This window comes from Nicotiana tabacum, chromosome 17, assembly GCF_000715075.1.
Source record: "Nicotiana tabacum cultivar K326 chromosome 17, ASM71507v2, whole genome shotgun sequence".
Lineage (NCBI taxonomy): Eukaryota > Viridiplantae > Streptophyta > Magnoliopsida > Solanales > Solanaceae > Nicotiana > Nicotiana tabacum.
In genome coordinates this window covers 128,779,186-128,800,932 of record NC_134096.1, presented here as the reverse complement: position 1 = coordinate 128,800,932, position 21,747 = coordinate 128,779,186, and the positions used below count along the sequence as shown (strand labels likewise).

Below are 21,747 nucleotides of genomic sequence, written 5' to 3'. Positions count from 1 at the left end.
GTTATGCATGACCTACCCATATTTCATGTTTATATCTTAGATATATGCTTAGGGGTGTTCGATAGGTAGAACTTGGGCACTCATCACGACCCATCGATTTGGGCCGTGACAATAATTATGTATAAAATATAGGCTATTTTCGAAAAATTATGTAAATGGCTCAAAAAATACAAATATAATTATATGAAATGAAGTAAAATATTATAAAACATACATGTGGGTGAAATTAATAATTTTGGATGATTAAGTCATCAAAAAGTAATTTTAACGGGCAATTAATAAATATTTGAACAATTTAAATGTAAGAAAATCAATTTTAAAGCTTTAAAAATTATGAAAAATTATAGAAAATACTTATATGACTCTTGTAAATTGGGTAATGATGCAAACTGATCTTTTGAGAGTATATATAATATTTTATAAATATGAGGGCAAAATTGAGTATCAACGGGAAGAAATTAGAATTTGTAGCTTATTCCAAAAGTAAAAAAAATGTTTATTTGATTTTAAAAAATACTTTTTTTAAAATTTGCCAAACACCTTAAAGTTTTTAAAAAGTAACCTCCTATAAGCTTGGCCAAACAAGCTGTAAGTGGTATTTTCTAAAAGGTACTTTTTAAAAAAAATACTTTTGAGGAGAATTACTATATATATATATATATTGTGTATAATCATGTATAACATATACATATGGCTAGAAAAAGTAAGTAATGAATATGATTGGCTATCTGTGTAAAGATCCCAAAATAAAAAAGTGGAAACGAAATAAGCCCAATCAGAAGACAGCCCAACTTACTTGGCCCAAAAATAGGGGCACTAACGAGGGCATGTGCTGAAGTATTTAAAAGGCATTTTATCTTCTACTTAGGGTTTAAGACTCAGTTATCGGCGGCAGCCAACCTCTCCCGGCAGCTGTTCAAATCGGAGAAACGCCAAAATGGTACGTTTTTCTCTTCTTTAGATCATCTCGCCTATGTTATTTTAGCTTATTACTTGTTTTCTGATAGATCATTTGTATCTCAGTCCTCATTGCTTTTGTTAATTGTATCAGTTTTACATTTGCTACTTGTTTGCTGTGTGATTATGCATCAAAGACGATATTCTTTTTTATTCTATATGTTGTATTCACTCAGTAGTGCATGGTGTTGATCCCAAGTTACACTGGTTAATTTTATAGCTCGTGTATGCTAATAATGCCGATTGCATTATTTCGTGCCTCCAATAGAGATTAATTATTTTTTTAGAATGGTAACAGAATTAATGGGTCAGATTTTCTTAATTGTATTTTTCTGTTGCAAAGTCAAATGCCCTTTATCTTAATTACGGACAGTGCAATTTGTGTAGTAATTAGTAGCTTATAGTTCAATTTATTTGTTTTATGTATTGTAGAATGTGTTCTTACCTATGTGTAAAAGATTGCACGTGCTTTGTATAACATGGATTGTTTTAATATAAAGCTGAGGAACAGCTCCCCCTATCGTGCGAAATTTACTTCGTTCTTCTAAATTTAATCCATATAAGTCGTAAACTTTTTGGATTTAGTTTTTGGAAACATGATACTGATATAAACTTGATCGTTTCTTATTTATGTATAGGCAAGAGGTTTGAAGAAACATTTGAAGAGGCTCAATGCGCCGAAGCATTGGATGCTTGATAAGCTTGGTGGGGCCTTTGTAAGTCAAATATAGTTGCTTAATAGTCTTTTTTTTGAATAACACTGGATAGTTTCCTGCTTCTTGACCTTACAATTCTCTTTGTTCTCCTCTACAGGCTCCCAAGCCTTCTTCTGGTCCACATAAATCAAGGGAGTGTTTGCCATTAATTATTATCCTCAGGAACAGACTGAAATATGCTTTGACATACGGTGAGGTCATCTCAATTTTGATGCAACGACAAGTTATGGTTGATGGGAAAGTTAGGACTGATAAGACTTACCCTGCTGGTTTCATGGGTAAGAACACATCCATTAGATATTTTTTCATTTAAAAACATTTTGGTTTATGGTTTTGTTGTTTTCTGTAGTGCTAAGTTTTATTCAGTTCCTTGTTGAAATAATAATGTTGATTCATCTATATGCACTTGCTTTCACAGTTTCAAAGACAAATGTTGATCACTTCGTCATCAAGTTTTTCACTTAAAATCCTTTTGCTTCATGCCTCATTCGTTTCCTTGTATCGTTTCATTGCAGCGATGTTTGTTGAATCCCTTGGCATATTAATAATGCTGATAATTTCTTTTATATAGATGTTGTTTCCATTCCAAAGACAAATGAGAACTTCCGACTGCTTTATGATACTAAGGGTCGCTTCCGTCTCCACTCACTCAGGGATGAGGAAGCCAAGGTCAGATTTTCATGCTCTTGATTTTTTTACTGGCCATCTGTGTAAATAATCATAAACGTTTAGCATATCTGTACCTGTTTCCTGTTTTTATTGTTTCTTTGGGATGCTGTGTTGTTAGATTAGTCACATTGTTTTCTGCTCTTTGCAGTTCAAACTTTGTAAGGTTAGATCGGTGCAGTTTGGACAGAAGGGGATTCCATATCTCAACACTTATGATGGAAGAACAATTCGCTACCCAGATCCCCTCATCAAGGCCAATGACACCATTAAGCTGGACTTAGAATCCAATAAAATTGTTGACTTCATCAAATTTGATGTTGGAAATGTGGTCATGGTGACTGGTGGTAGAAACAGGGGACGTGTTGGAGTTATTAAGAACAGGGAGAAGCATAAGGGTAGCTTTGAGACCGTTCACATTCAGGATGCCCTGGGGCATGAGTTTGCTACCCGCTTGGGAAATGTGTTCACCCTTGGTAAAGGTACTAAGCCGTGGGTATCTCTTCCTAAAGGAAAAGGTATCAAGTTATCTATCATTGAAGAGGCTCGCAAGAGGCTGGCTGCTCAATCAGCTACAGCTGCTTAAAGTCTTTCGTTGAGCTTAGATAAATTTAGCAGGTTGGACCATGTTTCTCTTTGTTTAGAGATACCAATCTTATGTGCTGTGTTAAATTTAACATCTGTGTACCCGGTACTGTTGCACCTAGCTTTTTTGTTAGGAAAACTGATTTATGATCAACGATTTGCTTTTATGAATTTGAAATGGATAGGGTCACTACATCCTTTTATAGTTCAATTGGCATCAAGTTTGGTGTCATTTGAATTGTTTTCCACAAGATACATGTGCTTGAGTCTACTTAAATCAACTTTTTGTACAGCCCTTTCGGGTTTTGGCTGCTCTGCTGCCCAATGCCAAACCGTTGTCGAAATTATCTTGATCAACAATAAATTGTCATCTGGTTGCTTAGTTAAAGAATTTGTCATCTGGGATGTGTTTGGTGGTAAGGAGAAAATGTTTTTCCTCGTGAACTCATTTTCCAACAATAAATTGGAGGAAAATGTTTTCCCTGTCAAGAGAAGAGAAAACATGTTCCAAAACTCTTCAACCTTCCCCCACCCTATTCCCCAACCGCACTAACCCTCCCGGACACATGTCCCACTCCTAACCCACCTCCCCCAATCCTGTCTTACCCTCACCCTAAATAGAATTATTATTAAGAATAATTTCTTTCCATGTTGTAGATAGTTTATTTTTTTTTTCATTTCAACAAAATGAGTATTTTTTTTTATGATATAAAAAAAATATTTTCTTTTATTTCAACAAAATGATGTAGTAAAAAATATTTTCTTTCATTTCAACAAAAAAATACTTTCTTTTCATGATGTTGAAAAAATATATTTTTTTATTTTAACAAAATGTAGTAAAAAATATCCTCCTTTTCAACCAAAAAAGTATTTTTTTCATGATATTGAAAATATATTTTCTTTTATTTCAACAAAATGATGTAGCTAGTGTTTGGCCATAGATTTCCAAATTTGTTTTAAAAAATCTGATTTGGGTGAAGTTTGGTTTGAAGATGAAAATTTGTTTGGACATAGTTTTTCAAAACATATTTACACTTTTTTTTTTGAAAAACATGAAATGTGACTTATACCTATAAGTTTTAAAAACTATCAAAAATATCCAACAACACTGAAGAACATTCATACAAAACAAACGAAACAAATCTGAAGAAAATTCATACAAATCAAGCGAAACAAATTTGAAGAAAATTTATACAAACATTAGCAGATTTTAGCAAATCACTTTCAGATTTTCTCTTTGCGGCTGCATTGCCACAGATTGACACATCAACTTTGGCGAAAGTTTTCTTCTGTTTATAGAGAAGGGCAAAGCCGCTTGAGTTTAATGAGGAAAATGTGGATAGATATGGATTAGTTGGGTCATAATAACATAAAGTGATTTTTTTTTTATAAAATACAAAAGTTTGGGATAATTTTTGATTTTTTTTAAAAAACCAAACAATAATATTTTGGGCCAAAAATAGTTATTGAGCTGGTTTTGGGATTTGAAAATTTACCAAAATATGGATAAAATCTATAAACAAGCAGGTATTTGCCAAAAACAAAATGGAAAAAATTTGACAAAATCTATGGCCAAATGGGGGCGTAGTAAAAAGTATCTTCTTTCATTTCAACAACAAAAAGTACTTAATTTTCATGATGTTGAAAAAATATTTTCTTTCATTTCAACAAAATGATGTAGTAAAAAGTATCTTTTTCATTTCAACAAAAAAGTACTTTCTGTTCATGATGTAGAAAAAGTATATTCTTTCATTTCAACAAAATGATGTAGTAAAAAATATCGTCTTTCATTTCAACAAAAAACACTTTCTTTTTATGATGTAGAAAATATATATTTTTTATTTAAACAAAATAATTTAGTAAAAAGTATTTTCTTTCATTTCAACAAAATGAGTATTTTCTTTTAATGATGTAAAAAAGTATTTTTTTTCATTTCAACAAAAAAAATACTTTCTTTTTATGATGTAGAAAAAATATTTTCTTTCGCTTCAACAAAATAATGCAATAAAAAATATTTTCTTCCATTTTAACAAAATGATTATTTTTTTTCATGATATAGAAAAAGTATTTTCTTTCATTTTAACAAAATAAATATTTTTTTCAAATTGTAGAAAGAGTACTTTCTTTTTCAACAAAAAAAAAGTATTTTTTTAGTTATGTAGCACATATTTCAACGTTATTTTTGAGTGAAAAAGTAAAGCAACACGTAGTCCCTTTTGGGTTTGTGTGAATTTTTAAAAGAATAATTAAATTTTTGAAGAAAATAGAGTCTTGAAAAGATTGAGTATTTAGGGTTTGGGGGGGGGGGGGGGGAAGCACAGGGAACATGGGGATTTGGGGGAAGGGGGAGGGTAAGGAAAGTAGCATAATTTTTTTTTTTTGTAAAAAATATTTTCTACTCTCTAAAAAAATACTAGAAAATATTTTTCGGAAAATATTTTTCACTCACCAACCAAACATAGAAAAATAAGTGTTAAAACCACTCATTTTCCAGAAAACATTTTCTAGGAAAATATTTTCGTTCCTACCAACACACCCCTGGTTGTTGGTCTTTTTCTTTTATTGTAAGATAAATAAATGATTCGGCATGTATTAAAGAAACTCAACCGTGGCTCGTAATAAAGACAAAATCCATATCAAAGTTATCATTTTGTGATGAAGGGGAATAGTTTTAGAATGCGACATCAATAATGTAACTCGATCTTCGCCTTTTGCTTGCAATTCTTCTCTGAAAGCAAAAATCACCTAAAAGGAGAAAATCTTGAAAAGTTTTATTTTGAATTGATGGCATGGCCATTTTAATTTAACTATTTCAATGCTTCTCCAAGTAGCCAATTTGCCAATCACATAGTACTATTTTGGAAATGAATACAAAGCCCTACTAAAAATAACATGTTTAGAAGAAAAGTTTAGGAATTTATCCCGTAGGCAATGCATTAGTTTTGCATTGAAGGGCAAAAGTACAAAAATGCCAATAATATTTTAACACGAGCATTTGGTAGTATTTAAAGCATAGTAGTAAAATATATCTAGGCAAAATCCCAGCAATTATAGAAGATACGAGGGGAACGTGCATAACTTAAATGAAAGTGACGAACATAAGCGAAAACAGAACGTTGAAATATACATTTGTTTAGGAATTCTGTTTCTTTCTTCCATGATATGAATGAACACTTTCTACTCTTACATTTTGACCGTTTGAACAGAGAAAAATGGCTTGGTGGGAAATGCAATGAACCATGAAAGAAACAACCTCTTTCAAATATACAATATTGGAGGGCAATAATGCAATGTAAACTCTCACGTCAATCCCAAGACTCTGGTAAATCGTTGTTTGCATTATATAATAGAATGTGAAAAAAGAAACAGATATATCAGTATCCATTTGAATACTAGTTGATGGGAGAAATCTTGAATTGTTTCTTGACGATTTGGCCATTGATTTCTGATATGATTGAACTTTCTTGACATGGCTGATTTTCCACTGATCCCTGTTATGCAATTTATAGGATAAAACAATTGACATGCCCATAAGGGTGAGATCATGAAAGCTAGTTAGACGATCGAAGCCATCTGGTAGGCTTGTTAGCTTTGGACAATCATCCTATAAGAAGAAACTGAATTTCTGGCATATAACCCTTCTCAATAGGCATCCGACTACTCCAATTTTCCATGCCAAGAATCCTCAATATTTTGAGCTTAGGAAACTGTCACAAGAATGAATAGTGGTAGTTAAGTTAGTTGATAAGAATTTACGCTTTAGTCCCATAATTTTATTAGTAATAAATTAGTCAAATGTAATTTAAATTTCAGCCTTTTGAGTCCTTAAGTTTGTTAGACCAGAGGTGATGTCACAAGCTGCCAAATGTCATTTTTCCGGATCCCTAGGTAACAGATTTGGCAGAGCTAGTCGTTATTTATATTCCCTTGTACTACAATGATTGGTATGAATGAGAATCTATCTAATTTTCCTCTTTAAATTCTTCTCTTCTTTCCCTCTCTGATATCTTTCTTCTACTGGTGTGAGCAAAATGTATGAGTGCAACATTTGGTATCAAAGAAGCGGTCCTCTGACTACCATGGCTGAACAGAAATTCAAAGGTATTGAGGATATCATCTAAAAATTGGATACTCAGGTACATCAATTAACCACAAGTATCAAGGTTGCATCGACTAGAGTTGACAAAATGGATTATACTCAAGCTCAGAATGCATAAACTCAGAGGAAGCTCGAGCTGATTCTTCAACAGCTATTGAGGGAGCGTGGACCAGAAACACCGTCACCTATGACTGGATCTTCATATGCTCAAAGAGTTTCCTTGTCCATAGGAGGAACAACCAGTGAAGGGAGTGTTCGACAACCATTACACTCTACAACTCCACTCACACCTCCTTCTGCTACTGATGCTCGAGGTATAGCCTTTCCACCTGCTCCTGTACAGAGAAATCCTCAACCCCTAATTTTACCTACTCCAGTGGGAGTCATGGAAGCTGGGAATCAACCCCTGCAACTACCAACAACAGAGACCCCAAAAGGCAAGCTCATATTTTCAGAATTTGATGGAACCAACCCCAGAGCTTGGATAATGAGATGTGACAGGTATTTCGAAATCTACAAGGTACCTGACCATCAGAAAATAACTTACATTGCCATGCACTTAAAAGATAAGGTTGGCAACTGGTTTGATGTTTAATTATTATTGACAGAGGGGGGAGGTAGTAGCTTGGCCTTTATTCTGTATGGATATCTGTAGGAGGTTTGGTCATATCATACCTCTAGATATCATTGATAAGTTTAGAAAGTTGAGGCAAGAATGAAGCATAGAGGAATATCAAGAGAAATTTGAGGAGTTAAGAATCCACATGATGATGATCAACCCTCACCTGAATGAGCTGCATTTTGTAGCTAGTTTTATGAATGGATTGAGACCTGAAATCAAGCATTTGGTTAGGATCCATAACCCTATAACCCTTTTGGATACTTATGAAGTAGCCAAACTACAAGAGGATGCTTTAAAAGCCCTACAAAAATACTTATATCGACCCTCTCAAACTACCACCAAAAACTATTCACCCACCACTCCAAGAATCACATACCCTCAGAACCCTCTTCCCCCCACTTATAATGAACCCCCTCAGACTCACCTACCCCACCAAAAATACTCTTCCAACACCTAACAACTAAAACAATCAGGTAGGCCCTTCTGGTGCTGCAGGCACCAACCAACCAAAAAACTTAACTTACGACCATATGAGAGAAAGGAATATATGCTTCGGGTGTCATGAGAGGTACTAATCTGGCCATCAATGTAAACCAAAAACCTTGAATGTAATTACTGGAGCTAGTTGAGTGGAGCAGGAGGAAGAGTATCATGATGCAAGTGAAGTAGCTGAGCCTTTGGGAGAGGCTGTGGCTGTGGTAGAAGAAGAGCATGCTGAGCTATCTATGAATGTAACTTTGGGTATGACTACTTCACTTTCTACCATCAAGATACAAGGAAGGGTGAAGAATTTATCTCTATTGATCCTAGTGGACAGTGGTTCCACTCATAGTTTCATTAGCCCAAGAGTAGCTAAAAGTATGGTAGGAATGATATACCCTACAACACAACCCATGAGATTAGTTGTGGAAAATGGGCAACAAATGTTCAGTAAAGAATGGTGCCCTAAGTTCAAATGGACTATGTAGGGAGAAGAATTTCAATTTCCCATGAGGATATTACACCTTGGTGGCTATGACATGGTGCTAGGGATGAATTGGCTGGATCAGTTCACTCCTGTTATCCTCAACACAAGGCCTCTTAGTGTGACATTCCAAAAAGGGGGCAAACTCATCACACTCAAGGGAAATGCTGATAGTGCTGAAGTGTGGTCTGATGTTGAGGAAGATTCAGCAAAATTGTTGCAGCAAGGGAGCAGTTGTTGTCTGGTGCAATTGTATGACCTATCCAAGCAAACTCCAAAAGTAGAGGTGCCTACACCAGTTTTAGAGCTGTTGTAGAAGTATGCTGATGTCTTTGAGGAACCAAAGGCCCTGCCTCCTAAAAGAAGCTGTGACCACACCATCACCTTAATGCCAAAAGCTCACCCTTTCTGTCTAAGGCCTTACAAATACTTCCATGACTAAAAGGACACAATTGAACAAATGATTACATAAATGCTCAAGGTTAGGACTGTGGTGCCTAGCCAATCTTGTTTTGCCTCAACAGCTCTCTTGGTCAAGAAGAAGGAATCCACATGGAGGTTATGCATTGACTACAGAAAGTTGAATGCAATGACTGTCAAGAATAAATATCCCATCCAAGTAATAGAAGACTTACTAGATGAACTCAAAGGGGCAGTTCTGTTTTCTAAGATTGATCTTAGGCCTGGTTATCATCAAGTGAGGATGAATGAATCTGATGAGTTCGAGACTGCATTCAGAACACATCATGGGCTATGGCAATTCAAGCTCATGCCCTTTGGGCTGACTAATGCACATGCTACATTCCAGGCACTAATGCACCAGGTGTTTGGGGAGTACCTTAGGAAGTTCATCTTGGTATTTTTTTGATGATATCTTATTCTACAGTCAAGACCTGGGCAGCCACTTGAGGCATTTAGAAAAGGTGCTTTAACTACTGAGACAACACCAACTATATGCCAAGAGATCCAAATGCTCTTTTTGTCAACCACAAGTGGACTACCTTAGCCACATCATTTCAGGAAATGGAGTGCAAACAGAACATGCTAAGATCCAAACAATGCTTCAATGGCCTAGACCAACATGCATCAAGAATCTAAGGGGGTTCCTAGGGCTCACTGGCTATTACAGGAGATTCATATTGGGATATGGAGTCATTAGCAAGCCATTGACTTCACTACTCAAAAAGGGCAATTTTGTATGGACTGAAGAAGCTACGATTGCATTTGAAAAGCTCAAAGATACAATGGTTAAGGCTCCAGTATTGGCCTTACCTGACTTTTCTATGCCCTTTACATTAGAAGTTGATGCTAGTGGTTCAGTTATTGGAGCCATTCTCATGCAAGATCACCACCAATAGCCTATTTGAGTCAAGCCCTCAGTCCTAAACACCAGGGACTATCAACTTATAAGAAGAAATTGCTGGCTTTATTTCTAGCAATAGACAAGTGGAGACACTACTTGCAGCAAAACTTCTTCACAGTCAAGACTAACCATTTCAGTCTCAAATTCCTAAAGGACCAGATGATCTATACTATTATGCAACACAAGGGATTAACCAAGTTACTTGGGCTAAACTTCGACATCCAATATAGAAAGGGAAGTGAGAATTCAGCTGCTGATGCCTTGTCTAGAAAAATCTCAGGGCACTGTAATGCTATCACTAGCATTAAGCCAACTTGGGATCAAGAAGTGTTAGAAAGTTATCAAGGAGATGAGGAAGTGAACCAGCTCATTTATGAACTTACACAAACCCCCAGTGAAAGTGCAATCAATCAATCAATTGGTGAATGGACTGTTGAGGCATCTGAGCAAGCTATGGATAGGAAGCAAGGGTAACATGCGGCAACAGCTAATCAAGGCAATGCACTCATCAGCCCTAGGTGGTCATTCTGGAGTACTAGCAACTTATAAAAGGTTGAGGTCACTATTCTATTGGCCATCTATGCAATCAGATATCCAAAGACTAGTTCAAGAGTGTGATACTTGTCAAAGAAACAAGACTGAGAACATAGTACCTCCAGGATTACTACAACTCTTGTCAGTCCCAGACCACCATTGGAAACATATTTCTATGGATTTTATTGAAGGGCTTCCAAAATCAGAAGGCAATGACACTATTCTGGTGGTGATTGACAGGTTCAACAAATATGCACACTTTATTCCACTCCTTCATCCATTCAATGCAGTCCAAGTTGCAAAGGCCTTCCTAGATCAAGTATATAAGCTGCATGGTCTTCCCCAAAGCATAGTGTCTGACAAAGATAAAGTGTTCACAAGCATCTTCTGGAGGGAGCTTTTTAAATTGCTTAAGACTGAATTACATATGAGTTCAGCTTATCACCCCCGAATAGATGGTCAATCAGACAGACTAAATAGATGCCTTTAAACATATCTCAGATGCATGACAAGTCACAAACCAAAGGCATGGAACCAATGGCTCTCTTTAGCTGAGTTCTGGTACAACACATCCTTCCACTCTGCATTGCAAATGACCCCATTTCAGGTTGTTTATGGTTATGAACCTCCACAATTGACATTTGAATTAGTAGCTCAAAGCAAAGTTGATTTTGTAGACCAATGGCTAAAGGAGAGGCAAATAATGACTAAAGTGCTACAGGAAAGTCTCAGAAAAGCTCAAAACAGAATGAAGCAACAAGTAGATAAACATAGAACTGACAGAGAAATTTTAGTGGGAGATTGAGTTTATCTTAAGCTTCAGCCCTATAGGCAGTCTTCTGTGGCAATTCGTAAAAGCCTCAAACTCTCATCCAAGTTTTATGGTCTATATCAGGTGATTAAGAAGATTGGCAATGCTGCTTATGAGTTACAACTTCCTTCCACGGCAAAAATCCATCAAGTTTTTCATGTTTCACAACTCAAAAGGAAAATAGGCACTAATATAGTTGCTGTGTTGATCCTCCTGTATGTACTCCTGATGGTGCTCCTATGACTGAACCAGTTGCTGTTTTAGGAAGAAGAATGATCAAGAGAGGTAACCAGGCAGTGACACAAGTTTTGATTAAATGGTCCAACTTGCTTCCGGAAGAGTCAACTTGGGAAGATTATAGCTTCATCAAATCTCAGTTTCCACGTTTTGAACATTGAGGACAAGATTCTATAAGGGGCGGGATTTGTCACAAGAATGGGTAGTGATAATTAAGTCAGTTGATAAGAGTTTACGCTTTAGTCCCATAGTTTATTAGTAACAAATTAGTCCAATGTAATTTAAATTCCAGCCTTTTGAGTCCTTAAGTTTGTTAGAGGAGAGGTGATGTCACAAGCTGCCAAATGTCATTTTCCCGGATCCCTAGGTAATGGATTTGGCAGAGCTAGTCATTATTTATATTCCCTTGTAGTACAATGATTGTTATGAATGAGAATCTATCTAAATTTCCTCTCTAAATTCTTCTCTTCTTCTTTCCTCTTCTTCCCTTCTCCGATATCTTTCTTCTACTAGTGTGAGCAAAGTGTGTAAGTGTAACAGAAACACTCCAGGAGTGACGTTAACAGTGTTGTTTATGTTGGTTGAAGATGCTAATATTAGAATAGCTACCTTGAAAGCTTTATAAGTATAGGAAATAGATCTTCTGTACGTGTGAAGGCAATCAAGTTAGAAGCAGACCATTCCGGCAAGTTTATCATATGAAGTTGGACTTTGAGTTTCTGTAAGTACTTTGTGAGCGATTTCATTTGTATAGAAGAGCAGCCCGGTGCACTAAGCTCCCACTATGTGCGAGGTCGGGAGAAGGGCCGAACCACAAGGGTCTATTGTACACGCGGGTCCGGGGAGCGATTTCATTTGTATGTTTTGCTCAAATTGACTCTTTACTTAATACTGTCAAAGACCTCTCAAGTTCCTCATTGTCTCTAAAGATTGGCAAAAGTCTTTGCTGTTGGCTTCTGCAGAAGATGTCTTAGGTGTTGCAGCTCATTGAATCCAGCAGGCAAATTTTCTCACATCCAATGTTTGAAGATTTCTCCAATATATAGGTTTGAGTTCGCTCAGTTACTCAACAACAACAACAACCCAATAAAATCCCATAAGTGGGGTATGAGAAGGGTAGAGTGTACGCAGACCTTACCCTTACCCCGGAAGGATAGAGAGGTTGTTTCCGAAAGACCCTTGGCAAGTTCGCGCAGTTACTCAGCCCAATAAAATCAATTGTCTACATTAACCCGTCCAATTTTACTTCACATTTGTTTTTAAACTTGTTGCACATGGGAAATGAATACAAAAATAATAACATAGGATATAAATCATAATGCTCCTTCTACTTCCCCGCCTTTTCGAAACAAGCCATGTGGCGCAGATTTTTTTTTTTTTTTTTGGCCGAGTAATTTTGGAAATAAACTGTTAAAACACTTTATGAAACGTGAACACAGAACTAATTTCTTGGAATGGACTATCCGGAAATTACTATAAAAGCAGCTGTAATCCTGAACCATAAATACGAATGTACGCTCCTTTGTTCAACTTGAAACGAATACAAGACATCTGAGTTTTTATATTAAAGAAGATAATATCTGCTGCTAATTTCAGGTTAATATACCAATCATAGCTGCGGAAGTTTTTCACATCTTGTGCTCTGGATACAAGCTACTGTACTATCATTCTCCACTCGTCATTTGCTTTACACTGGATAATCAGAGTTGCATTCACAAAAACCTACCCAAAGCTTTCTATAAAAAATCTACTCTTCTGGGACGAAGTCCTTCACTGAATGCTGTTTTAGCTATCACAGCAACATCAACGAATAAATGTTTTGCCGTACGTTGGCCTTACTGCCAGATCTTATCAATAATTCAATATATGTTCGCCGACTTCATCACAGGGCAAGATGCTGCTGGCATCATCAGATTGACGGGGATAAAAATCATTTGCTCATCCTGCAAGGTAGAAATGAATTCTCTATCATTGATAAAACAATCCGCACAGTTTTGCAAAAAATGTAACCTCCACAATATGCAACCGAACTCTAAATCAAACTCCTCATGCTCCTGATTGCCACATAAGGGCTAAATCAGAAGAGTGGCTTTCTAAACCAGCTCAACGAGAAGGTGCTAAAAGAAAAAGGTTGCTTAAAATTACATTCTGAATTTTCACTTTTCCAATCACTTTGAAACAGGATGTTTGCACCCCAATCCAATAATCTCCAACTAGCTCCAACGTTATAGCTCTTCTAGAATAGCACAGCAGACAGGAAAGCGCCAAACTCCAGAAGCATAACAAGAACAGAGGGACAGTAAAATGATGAGTATAATGTCTCTTAGTGGAGAGATAGGTCCAGGAACAATAAAGCATCAAAAGATGCTTGAAAGGGAACCCCGGTTATTCCTTTAACCAGACAAATCCAAACAATTGTAACAGAATTCTACAATTAAACAAAAAGATTTGCGTAATGCCTCATCAAGTTGAAACAAAAGGTTATTTGAATGTATATGCAGTAAATGCACATAACATTGATGCATTCACCTAAGGAAGTTTTTGTTAAATGTACCTCTGCTTCCACTTTCAAGACGAATGAACTCACCTTAATAGCCTGGCATCCATCAGTCACTCATCCTCATCAAAGTCCATGAGGAAGTCCGTTAAATTCTCAGAATCATCTACAGCTTCTTCCAGAGACATGTCTTTCTTTTTGGGTTTTTCCTGCAACGTCATGAAGTGCATGCTGTTGTGAAGCTCCAAATACAAAATACATTAAGAAGATGATAATAGGGATGAACTTCTACCAATGTTTGTTATTCGTTTCTTCGTAAATTTCAAAGAGACAAAGGGTGGATAGATAAAGACGAGAGAAATATAAAAACAAGAATGCACTGCTCTATGGCAGTTCGTTAGTTTAAATGGAATTAGGATTGCAACATATTCTGAAGCACATTGTAGAACATAATACTCATTTCCTCTGGTCATATTCTTCCATGGATTAATACTGAAGATAGAAATGACTATTGACTCATGATGTAGACAAGACAAGTTGACCATGTACTTTAATCATAGTTAGACACTTCTTTCTTAGCATATTAGTGCGAAAACGTCCGTGCTGAGCACGAGCTCAAACTAAGACGTGAGCTTAAATAAAACCTGCTTGTTGGGATTTTAAACTTTTTTTTAGACTCAAAATAATCACTCAAAGGCAATAACAGGCACCATCAATGGCCAAGCAATTTTAGAACACCTTACCCTTTAGGGGTTTACTCTTCTACTTAGGGGAAGACATATTAGGAATACATTAGAGTGAAAAGGAGATGAAATGGAGTGACTCGAAACTTTAAAAGTTGGAAATTTGTGTCTATACTAACAAGTGAAACATGATCCAACTAAAAAATTGCACAACTTTTAATATTGAAAGATTTTGATCATGACTCCTGGAGAAAAATTGTGGACCTTGAAGCCTAGTTTCTAATGGTTCGAATTATTCGTCATTTGGATACTTCTACACAGTTTTTTTCTAATCATTTTCTACAGAGTTATTCTTCTTCCGTTTTGTGGGCAGGTTCTATTTTGGCATTACCAACCCCATGTAATTGCTCCACGATTCCCTTCAATTTTTTATCCATTCAATACATCAAGCATCATTTTCTTTTGTTCTAGAGGGAGGTGGGTCTGCAGGACTGGTTCATCCTGTAGTATAATTTTTTTTCTTTCCAGCATCTCTGAGCACACGGAATTCTTTGAGGGAATGATTTGCTATAAACAATGTAGGAGAAGATGTATAGCACAAAAGAATAAAGCAGTTTTTGGTAAGTTAGACATCAAGTAAAACCAAATTGGTAACCAACTGTATAACAGTATATAACAAAACCAATCACCCTTTCAATGGTGTCAACAAATTGAGCCATATGATCAGAAAGGAAACACAAAAAAAGAAGATAGTCACTACAAAGCAAATTACCTTTGATTTGCGAAGCTCAGGATTACTTTTCAAAACACTCCAATTTCGGGTAATTTTCTCATCCCCCTCCTCAACTTCAGCATCACTTCCTTCTTCTTCGTCCTGAACCACCAAGAGAAGTTACTTAACATAAACTAATAATTGGTATATAATGCCAACGTAGCAAAATAGTAAATTCAAAAGTTCTGCATAAAGCAGAACAAAGTTCATGAAAGACCAAATTGAAGCAAAGTAAGGATAAGAATGATCTCACATCATTTTCACCAATGTCAACAGCTCGTGCCATGGCTTCATCAATTTCCGCCACCTGTTGCAGAGAAGAAAGTACTTTTTACTGTATAGGCTCAAACTAAAGGAGACTGAGACTACTAATAGAAAGCAATATCTGATTGTTGATGATTGTAAGATTATTTGATGCATATGTAAAGAATGACGAATGAAGTAGACAAACAACATGCCATAAAATCGTCAAATTTGACGATTTTATGCCCAAACTATCTGCGACATATTTATGCGTGGGATCCAGAGTAGTTTTGCTCGTACATCCTAAAAAGTAAATTCTAGAAACGACCAAAAGATAAACTACTCATTTGAAGCTTTTACATGTATGCCAATTCATTTGCAGCATTGCAATAAAACAACAAACGCAACTGCAAGGAATAATGCCTTATACGCCAACCTCAGAGATGAAACGAGTCAGTAAAGCACTATAGTAAGTAATTACCTCAATTTCTTCTGTCTTCTCTTTGGCCAGAATTTTCTCTAGCTCCTCTCTTGATATTATTTTGCCATGCTGATAACAAAATGTTCCCATAAAGCCAGAATATAATCAGCAAATGATAGGCTAATAAAATAGGTATATCAACTCTACACACAGCTAACAACAACTATACCTGTAGCTTTTTGTTATATAAGTTATCATGACAGTTAAAAAAGTATGCTACAATTTATCTACACCATATAGGTAGTAACCATCTCCCATCAGCAACCCAAACTAGACTTCTTTTGTTATTTGAGTTAACATGACAGTTAAAAAAGTATGCTACAATGTATCTACACCATATAGGTAGTAACCATCTCCCATCAGCAACCCAAACTAGACTTCTTTTGATTAGGTTCATCCCATTCATAAAGCCCAGTAAAGTCAAATCTTCATAAAGTGGAACTATCGGCAAGATTTGGGTTGACTAGTTGCACTTCATCCATCTCAATTTCTTCAACTTACCTTCATTTTTCATCCATCATAATTTACTAGACCATTTCCCTAAATTGAAAATTTTCCTTATCTCCAAAAGTAGAAATAACACATTTAGAAGAGATATTATTCACATTCCACATTAGCTATACACACCTAATGTTTGCTCATAAAAGAATTTCACAAATTGCATATCCCTCAAGTCTCAATTGATCAACTAAGCCTTAATAGTTAATTAGTTGGGATCGGCTATATGAGTCCTTTGTATGTTCCCAAGGGATGGGTAAGTGGTTGAGGTATAGAAAAAACAACTTAGAGATCCAGGGTTTGAATCCTAATTACAACACTCAGTGTGAGCTCATCTGCCCTAAAATTGGTGGCTGTAGCAAGCTGCTGGCAAATTAGTCAATGTGCTCGCCATCTGGCCCCAAAACCATCGTCATTTGAAAATTTATCTGCTTTCTATCCCACACAATAAAGATCCATTGCCTTATCTTTAAGGCAACATAAGGGTTCTCTAACACTAGCATATATCTCATACTTAGTTCTACAGGAATTACAAATCTCTAATTAGAATAAGCACCAGATCTTATGTAAGTGGCGCAACAACAACTAATCCTTAATAGCAACAAGTTAGTATGGCCTACATGGATCCTTTACTTCCATTGTATTCATGCTAAATCCGCATTGATTCTGATTGGTTTTTAGGACTCTTGAAAGAATTTCTCCCTGTAAATTTAGGTCTATTTCATCCAGTTTAACACATTCACCACCTACCAGTGCATCTGGAGGTCTATGTAAAAGTCAAACCATCTCATACAACAACATCTCATTTTATCTCTTATATGAGTGCTACTTGCAACCTCAGTCAGATGTAATCATAAAGCTGCACATCCATCTTACTATCTCCATTTTAATACATTCATCTAGTGATGACCTGCCTTGTTGTATCTGTATTTACTAATTACTAGGAAGTTAGCAGTAACTATTTTGGATAACCATCAGCACCAACTGAAAATAACAGCTTTTATCTTTTTATCTATTTGAGAGATTGAGCATCAGTACCTTTACAAAGTAAAAAATGCAACATCTCGCGTGAAGGCAAGAACATGAACAACATTTAGCACAGAGTATCTTTATTTCCATTTGCTTAAACATGAAACCCATCATTATGTTTTAATTTTATAGCTTTTGATGATAAATGCAGCATGTAACTGCATTCACTGCATATGTGAAAAAGACCAGAAATAAGGTCAACAAAGTTAACTAGGCAGGAAGACCATGTAGGGTACTGAACAGCAAGTTGCTTGACCAAACCTCTTTCAGATAGGCCAACATATTTGGTGTTGGTTCATGGAAGTCTGGACCCCTGTAATCAATCACTTCATCTGGATCCTGAATGTAATTAATGGTTGGGTAAACTGGATCTCCACCCCAAACTGCACAAAAAGAGAAGAAGAAAAAAGCAAATTGTTGATTTCCAGTCAAAAGTGGAACAGAAAACTCAAACAAACCAGAAGAAAAGTTGCTTAATTGTTAAACTAACTTATAATTCCAATACAGAAGAGACGTATTCTTTTTGTACCTCAACCATTTCAGGCTATGTTCAGATATTTTTGTTAAGAAATAATAATTTGACAGCACTCTTAATGGTAATATCCTGAAATAATAAAGATAAATAGCCCTATAACTACACTGGAAAAAAAATGACTTGCCAACTTCTAAGCCACCTTCACTTCTAAACCCAGCTGCATACATGAATACCCACAAGAAAAAGCAGAAAGGTAGCATAGTTCAGCCAGAGGAAAGGAGATACTTTGTTTTATTTGATCCTCCCGCATTCTCATGGCCAATGGATCACGAGGAATACGGATATCAGTTCCCATCATTATGCGGTATTCACGATCTGTTTGATGGCAGAACATTTCAATGAGTTGAGTGTTCTCATCTTCACCAGTCTCTTCAAAATGCTTTTGAATGGCTTCTCGTGAAGTGTCTTTCTTCCAAGCTTGGACCCACTCTGAGTAGTATGCAATAGGGCCAATCTTTTCCAGTTTCTCTTTTTCAGCCTGTAGCCTGCAAAACCCACTTATTAGATCTTACTTCCAAACAGAAAGTGTATTCTGGTTTCATCTTGAACTGGAAAACTAGATTACCAAGTCATTTAGCAAATCAAAATCTGTGGAATAGAAGGACAGAACAGTATAAGAAGCAAGTTTCCGAAAATATAAAATCAAAACGGGTCTCCGAGGGCATGGCCTAGTGGTTAAGGCATGGGAGCAATGACCCGGAGATCCCAAGTTCAAATCGTAACTACACACTTGGTGTAAGCCCATCCGTTCTAACCTTAGTAGACACGATTACCTAGGCAACATGTGCTCATATGCTGGATATATAGGCCAGTGCACCAGTCAAGGTGCGCGCAAGGTGGTCCAGATATCATGTATATAAAATAGTAACAAAAAATAAAATAAAAACCAACTGAAGTCAAGACTTGACTTCCAAAGAGAACCCTAAGACCAGCTTTGGAGTGCTTGCAGAACCAATAGCTTTTGAAAACATTAGATGAAGGCAAGAAGTAAGAGAAATGACATGTAGTTGATCCCAAATATGACCAACTCTTTACAATTTATTTATGTTAAAGCTATTTGTAATTTACAAAACCAATATGACAAAAGAGACGGCACAATGAATCGTTGCTAGACTCATTGTAATAACAATAATAAGCTCTCCAAAGAATAAATTCGAACACTTCCTAGTACAACAGTATACAAGCTAATGAATAAATTTAATACCAAATGAACAAGGTCAATGCTTTAACGTTTCAGTACAAGACTATAATTTGTAGAACCGAGCATGTGATGCAATATTATTTTAAGAAAGTTGCTGATTCTACCTTTCCTTCTTATATAGATGTCTCCTTGCTCTGTAGAGTGCAGTCTCTGTCAACGTAGGATGGTCACCATAGAGCTTTACCTGTCCTGTCTCCGCCATAGCTTTAAGAAACACCTGTTTCAGAAAAAAGAATAAGAATCTCTAAAACTGATGATATCAAAGTGAAATTGCTTGAGAACCATGAGGTTAAAGTGGTCACTGTATTCTTTATATTCACCTTAATAAGTCTCTCTCCAAAGATATCATTTTATCCAGTTTAGATTTGTATTTAACTATTTTACAATGTATCCTCATCCAGTAACTAGCATGAGCAGCATTGACAGTCAACCTTGATTTGGCACAATTAAACTACACTGATTACATACTTTAAAAACAATTTAAACTTCTTAATAATACTTATTTAAGGTACTGACCGTTTCGACATCAGGACGCCGCCTCTGCCACCTAGACCATTGCTCTTTTTCAGGCTTTCTCCAATTCCACCATAGTTCCTCACTAGTAAGTGGCTTCTCTATTTTCTTCTTTGTCTTTGGATCAATAAAAGGGTGGGGCCGTCCAAGTCTTTTATCCAGCTCATAGCCTGTCAGCTCCTCTTCTTCTTGTTCAGGCTGATAAATGACATACTCTGAGGAAAGATCCTTTGGCTCTTCTGGTAAATTATCTGGACTCTCTGCCGAATCATCAGAAATTATATTGATTTCTGAAGGCTTGGAAGCGGCAGCAGATGCCTTGTACTTCTTTCTTCTACTTCCAGGGTTTTTTCCATAAGATGGGGTTCCAGTTGAAGTACCAGTGGGTTCAGGAGCCCTGGCTGCTCGAACTCGACTGGCTGTGCCTTCTGGCCAGTACTCCTGCCCAGGAATACTAGCACGAGCTCCAGACGCTGGTTCAAGCTGCCCAGACGTGGAGTCCATATAACTGTGATAAGGGTAACGCTCAACAGAAACCTGCTCAAAGGAGCCCTGAGAAGCCTGATCCTTTTCTTTATTCTCACACTTAATACAAGGAGCTAAAGGAGCCTTTTGGAATGGACTGCTGGAGACAAGTTTGAACTGCCATATCGAAACAGGGATAGTACCTGTAAACAATGTCTGGGTGGGTCCCAGCACAATACATACATACATACATACTCCTATTAATAAATTGAACTCCTAGAGACAAACAATTTTTCAAAAGTTCTGCTTCTACCCTATCATCTAACAATAAGAGGTAGTAATAGGTAAATAGTATAAACCTTCAAGAGAAAAAACAGAAATTTATGAAAATTTTCACTGATGATTAACAAACTTGATAAAGATGTGTAACACCTAAAGAGAAAAGCCAAAAAGAAAAGGAAATCTAAAAATACCTTTCGATATGGGCAGCAAAAGCTAGGAACAAATCCATCAGTAGAGACCATAGTCCTCAGTCCTCTATCTGCAAATGCAAAAATTAAAATTTTATACCAGCAGGAAAACAGAACAATTAAAGCTGCAAAAGTTCCACGAGTAAAACTGTACCTTGATACAAGGAAGTAGACAATACAGAAGCCATTGCTGATGAACTAGGGGATTCGCAAATGCTATAAATAACTCCTTATCCTTTGTCCTTTGCTTGGGTTTAGGAAGGGCTTAGGATAATGCGACTCTATTCTGTCGGGTTGTCCTTGAACCGTAAAATACAAATTCGGACCGGGTGTCAGACCGGCTTAGTCACCCATTTCCACAATTCCACTTGATTTCAAACCGGTTCAAACTAGTCCTTACACTCTAAGCATACTTTTTTAATTCAATTTAAGCATACTTATTTAGTTCACTTACTGCCCTAATGTGTGTATCTTTGAATATCTTCAAGGGTATTTATGTATTTCAACAAAGTTCAAACTAATCACATCCCACGCTTATATTATTCTAATAATAAAAACATGGTGAACTTAATCATAATTAATTTATATTACATTCTTACCTCAAGTTTATCACTACCCAGGTAAAAATAATACGTACAACATCAAGTGTGGACAACTTTAGTGTGGATAAATTACGCCGAGGACAACTTCAAGTATTAAGTTAATGAAATAGTATAAGCGTTCATAAAGATATTTTAACTTTAATTGGCTAGCAGTAATTAAACAAATGTTTTAGAACTATAAAGTTAAAAAACTTAATTATTTTT

General features: G+C 36.3%; 2 protein-coding genes across 2 annotated transcripts; one reads left to right on the top strand and one right to left on the bottom strand.

Annotated features, from left to right (window-relative positions):
- The first annotated feature begins 839 nt into the window (after positions 1–839).
- On the top strand, positions 840–3,172 carry LOC107778484 (small ribosomal subunit protein eS4-like). Its single transcript, XM_016598751.2, has 5 exons — positions 840–940; positions 1,596–1,673; positions 1,771–1,951; positions 2,245–2,342; positions 2,491–3,172. The coding sequence occupies exons 1-5, from the start codon at positions 938–940 to the stop codon at positions 2,923–2,925; spliced, it is 795 nt and encodes a 264-aa protein (XP_016454237.1). The 5' UTR covers positions 840–937; the 3' UTR covers positions 2,926–3,172.
- Positions 3,173–13,110: 9,938 nt separating this feature from the next.
- LOC107778483 (protein PLASTID TRANSCRIPTIONALLY ACTIVE 12, chloroplastic) lies at positions 13,111–21,352 on the bottom strand. The gene is made up of 11 exons (XM_016598750.2): positions 21,096–21,352; positions 20,945–21,012; positions 20,010–20,687; positions 19,598–19,710; positions 18,518–18,777; positions 18,019–18,140; positions 16,231–16,299; positions 15,760–15,813; positions 15,507–15,608; positions 14,142–14,260; positions 13,111–13,497 (listed from the first exon to the last, which is right to left on the bottom strand). The coding sequence occupies exons 1-10, from the start codon at positions 21,127–21,129 to the stop codon at positions 14,165–14,167; spliced, it is 1,596 nt and encodes a 531-aa protein (XP_016454236.1). The 5' UTR covers positions 21,130–21,352; the 3' UTR covers positions 13,111–13,497; positions 14,142–14,164.
- Between the last annotated feature and the right edge of the window lie 395 nt (positions 21,353–21,747).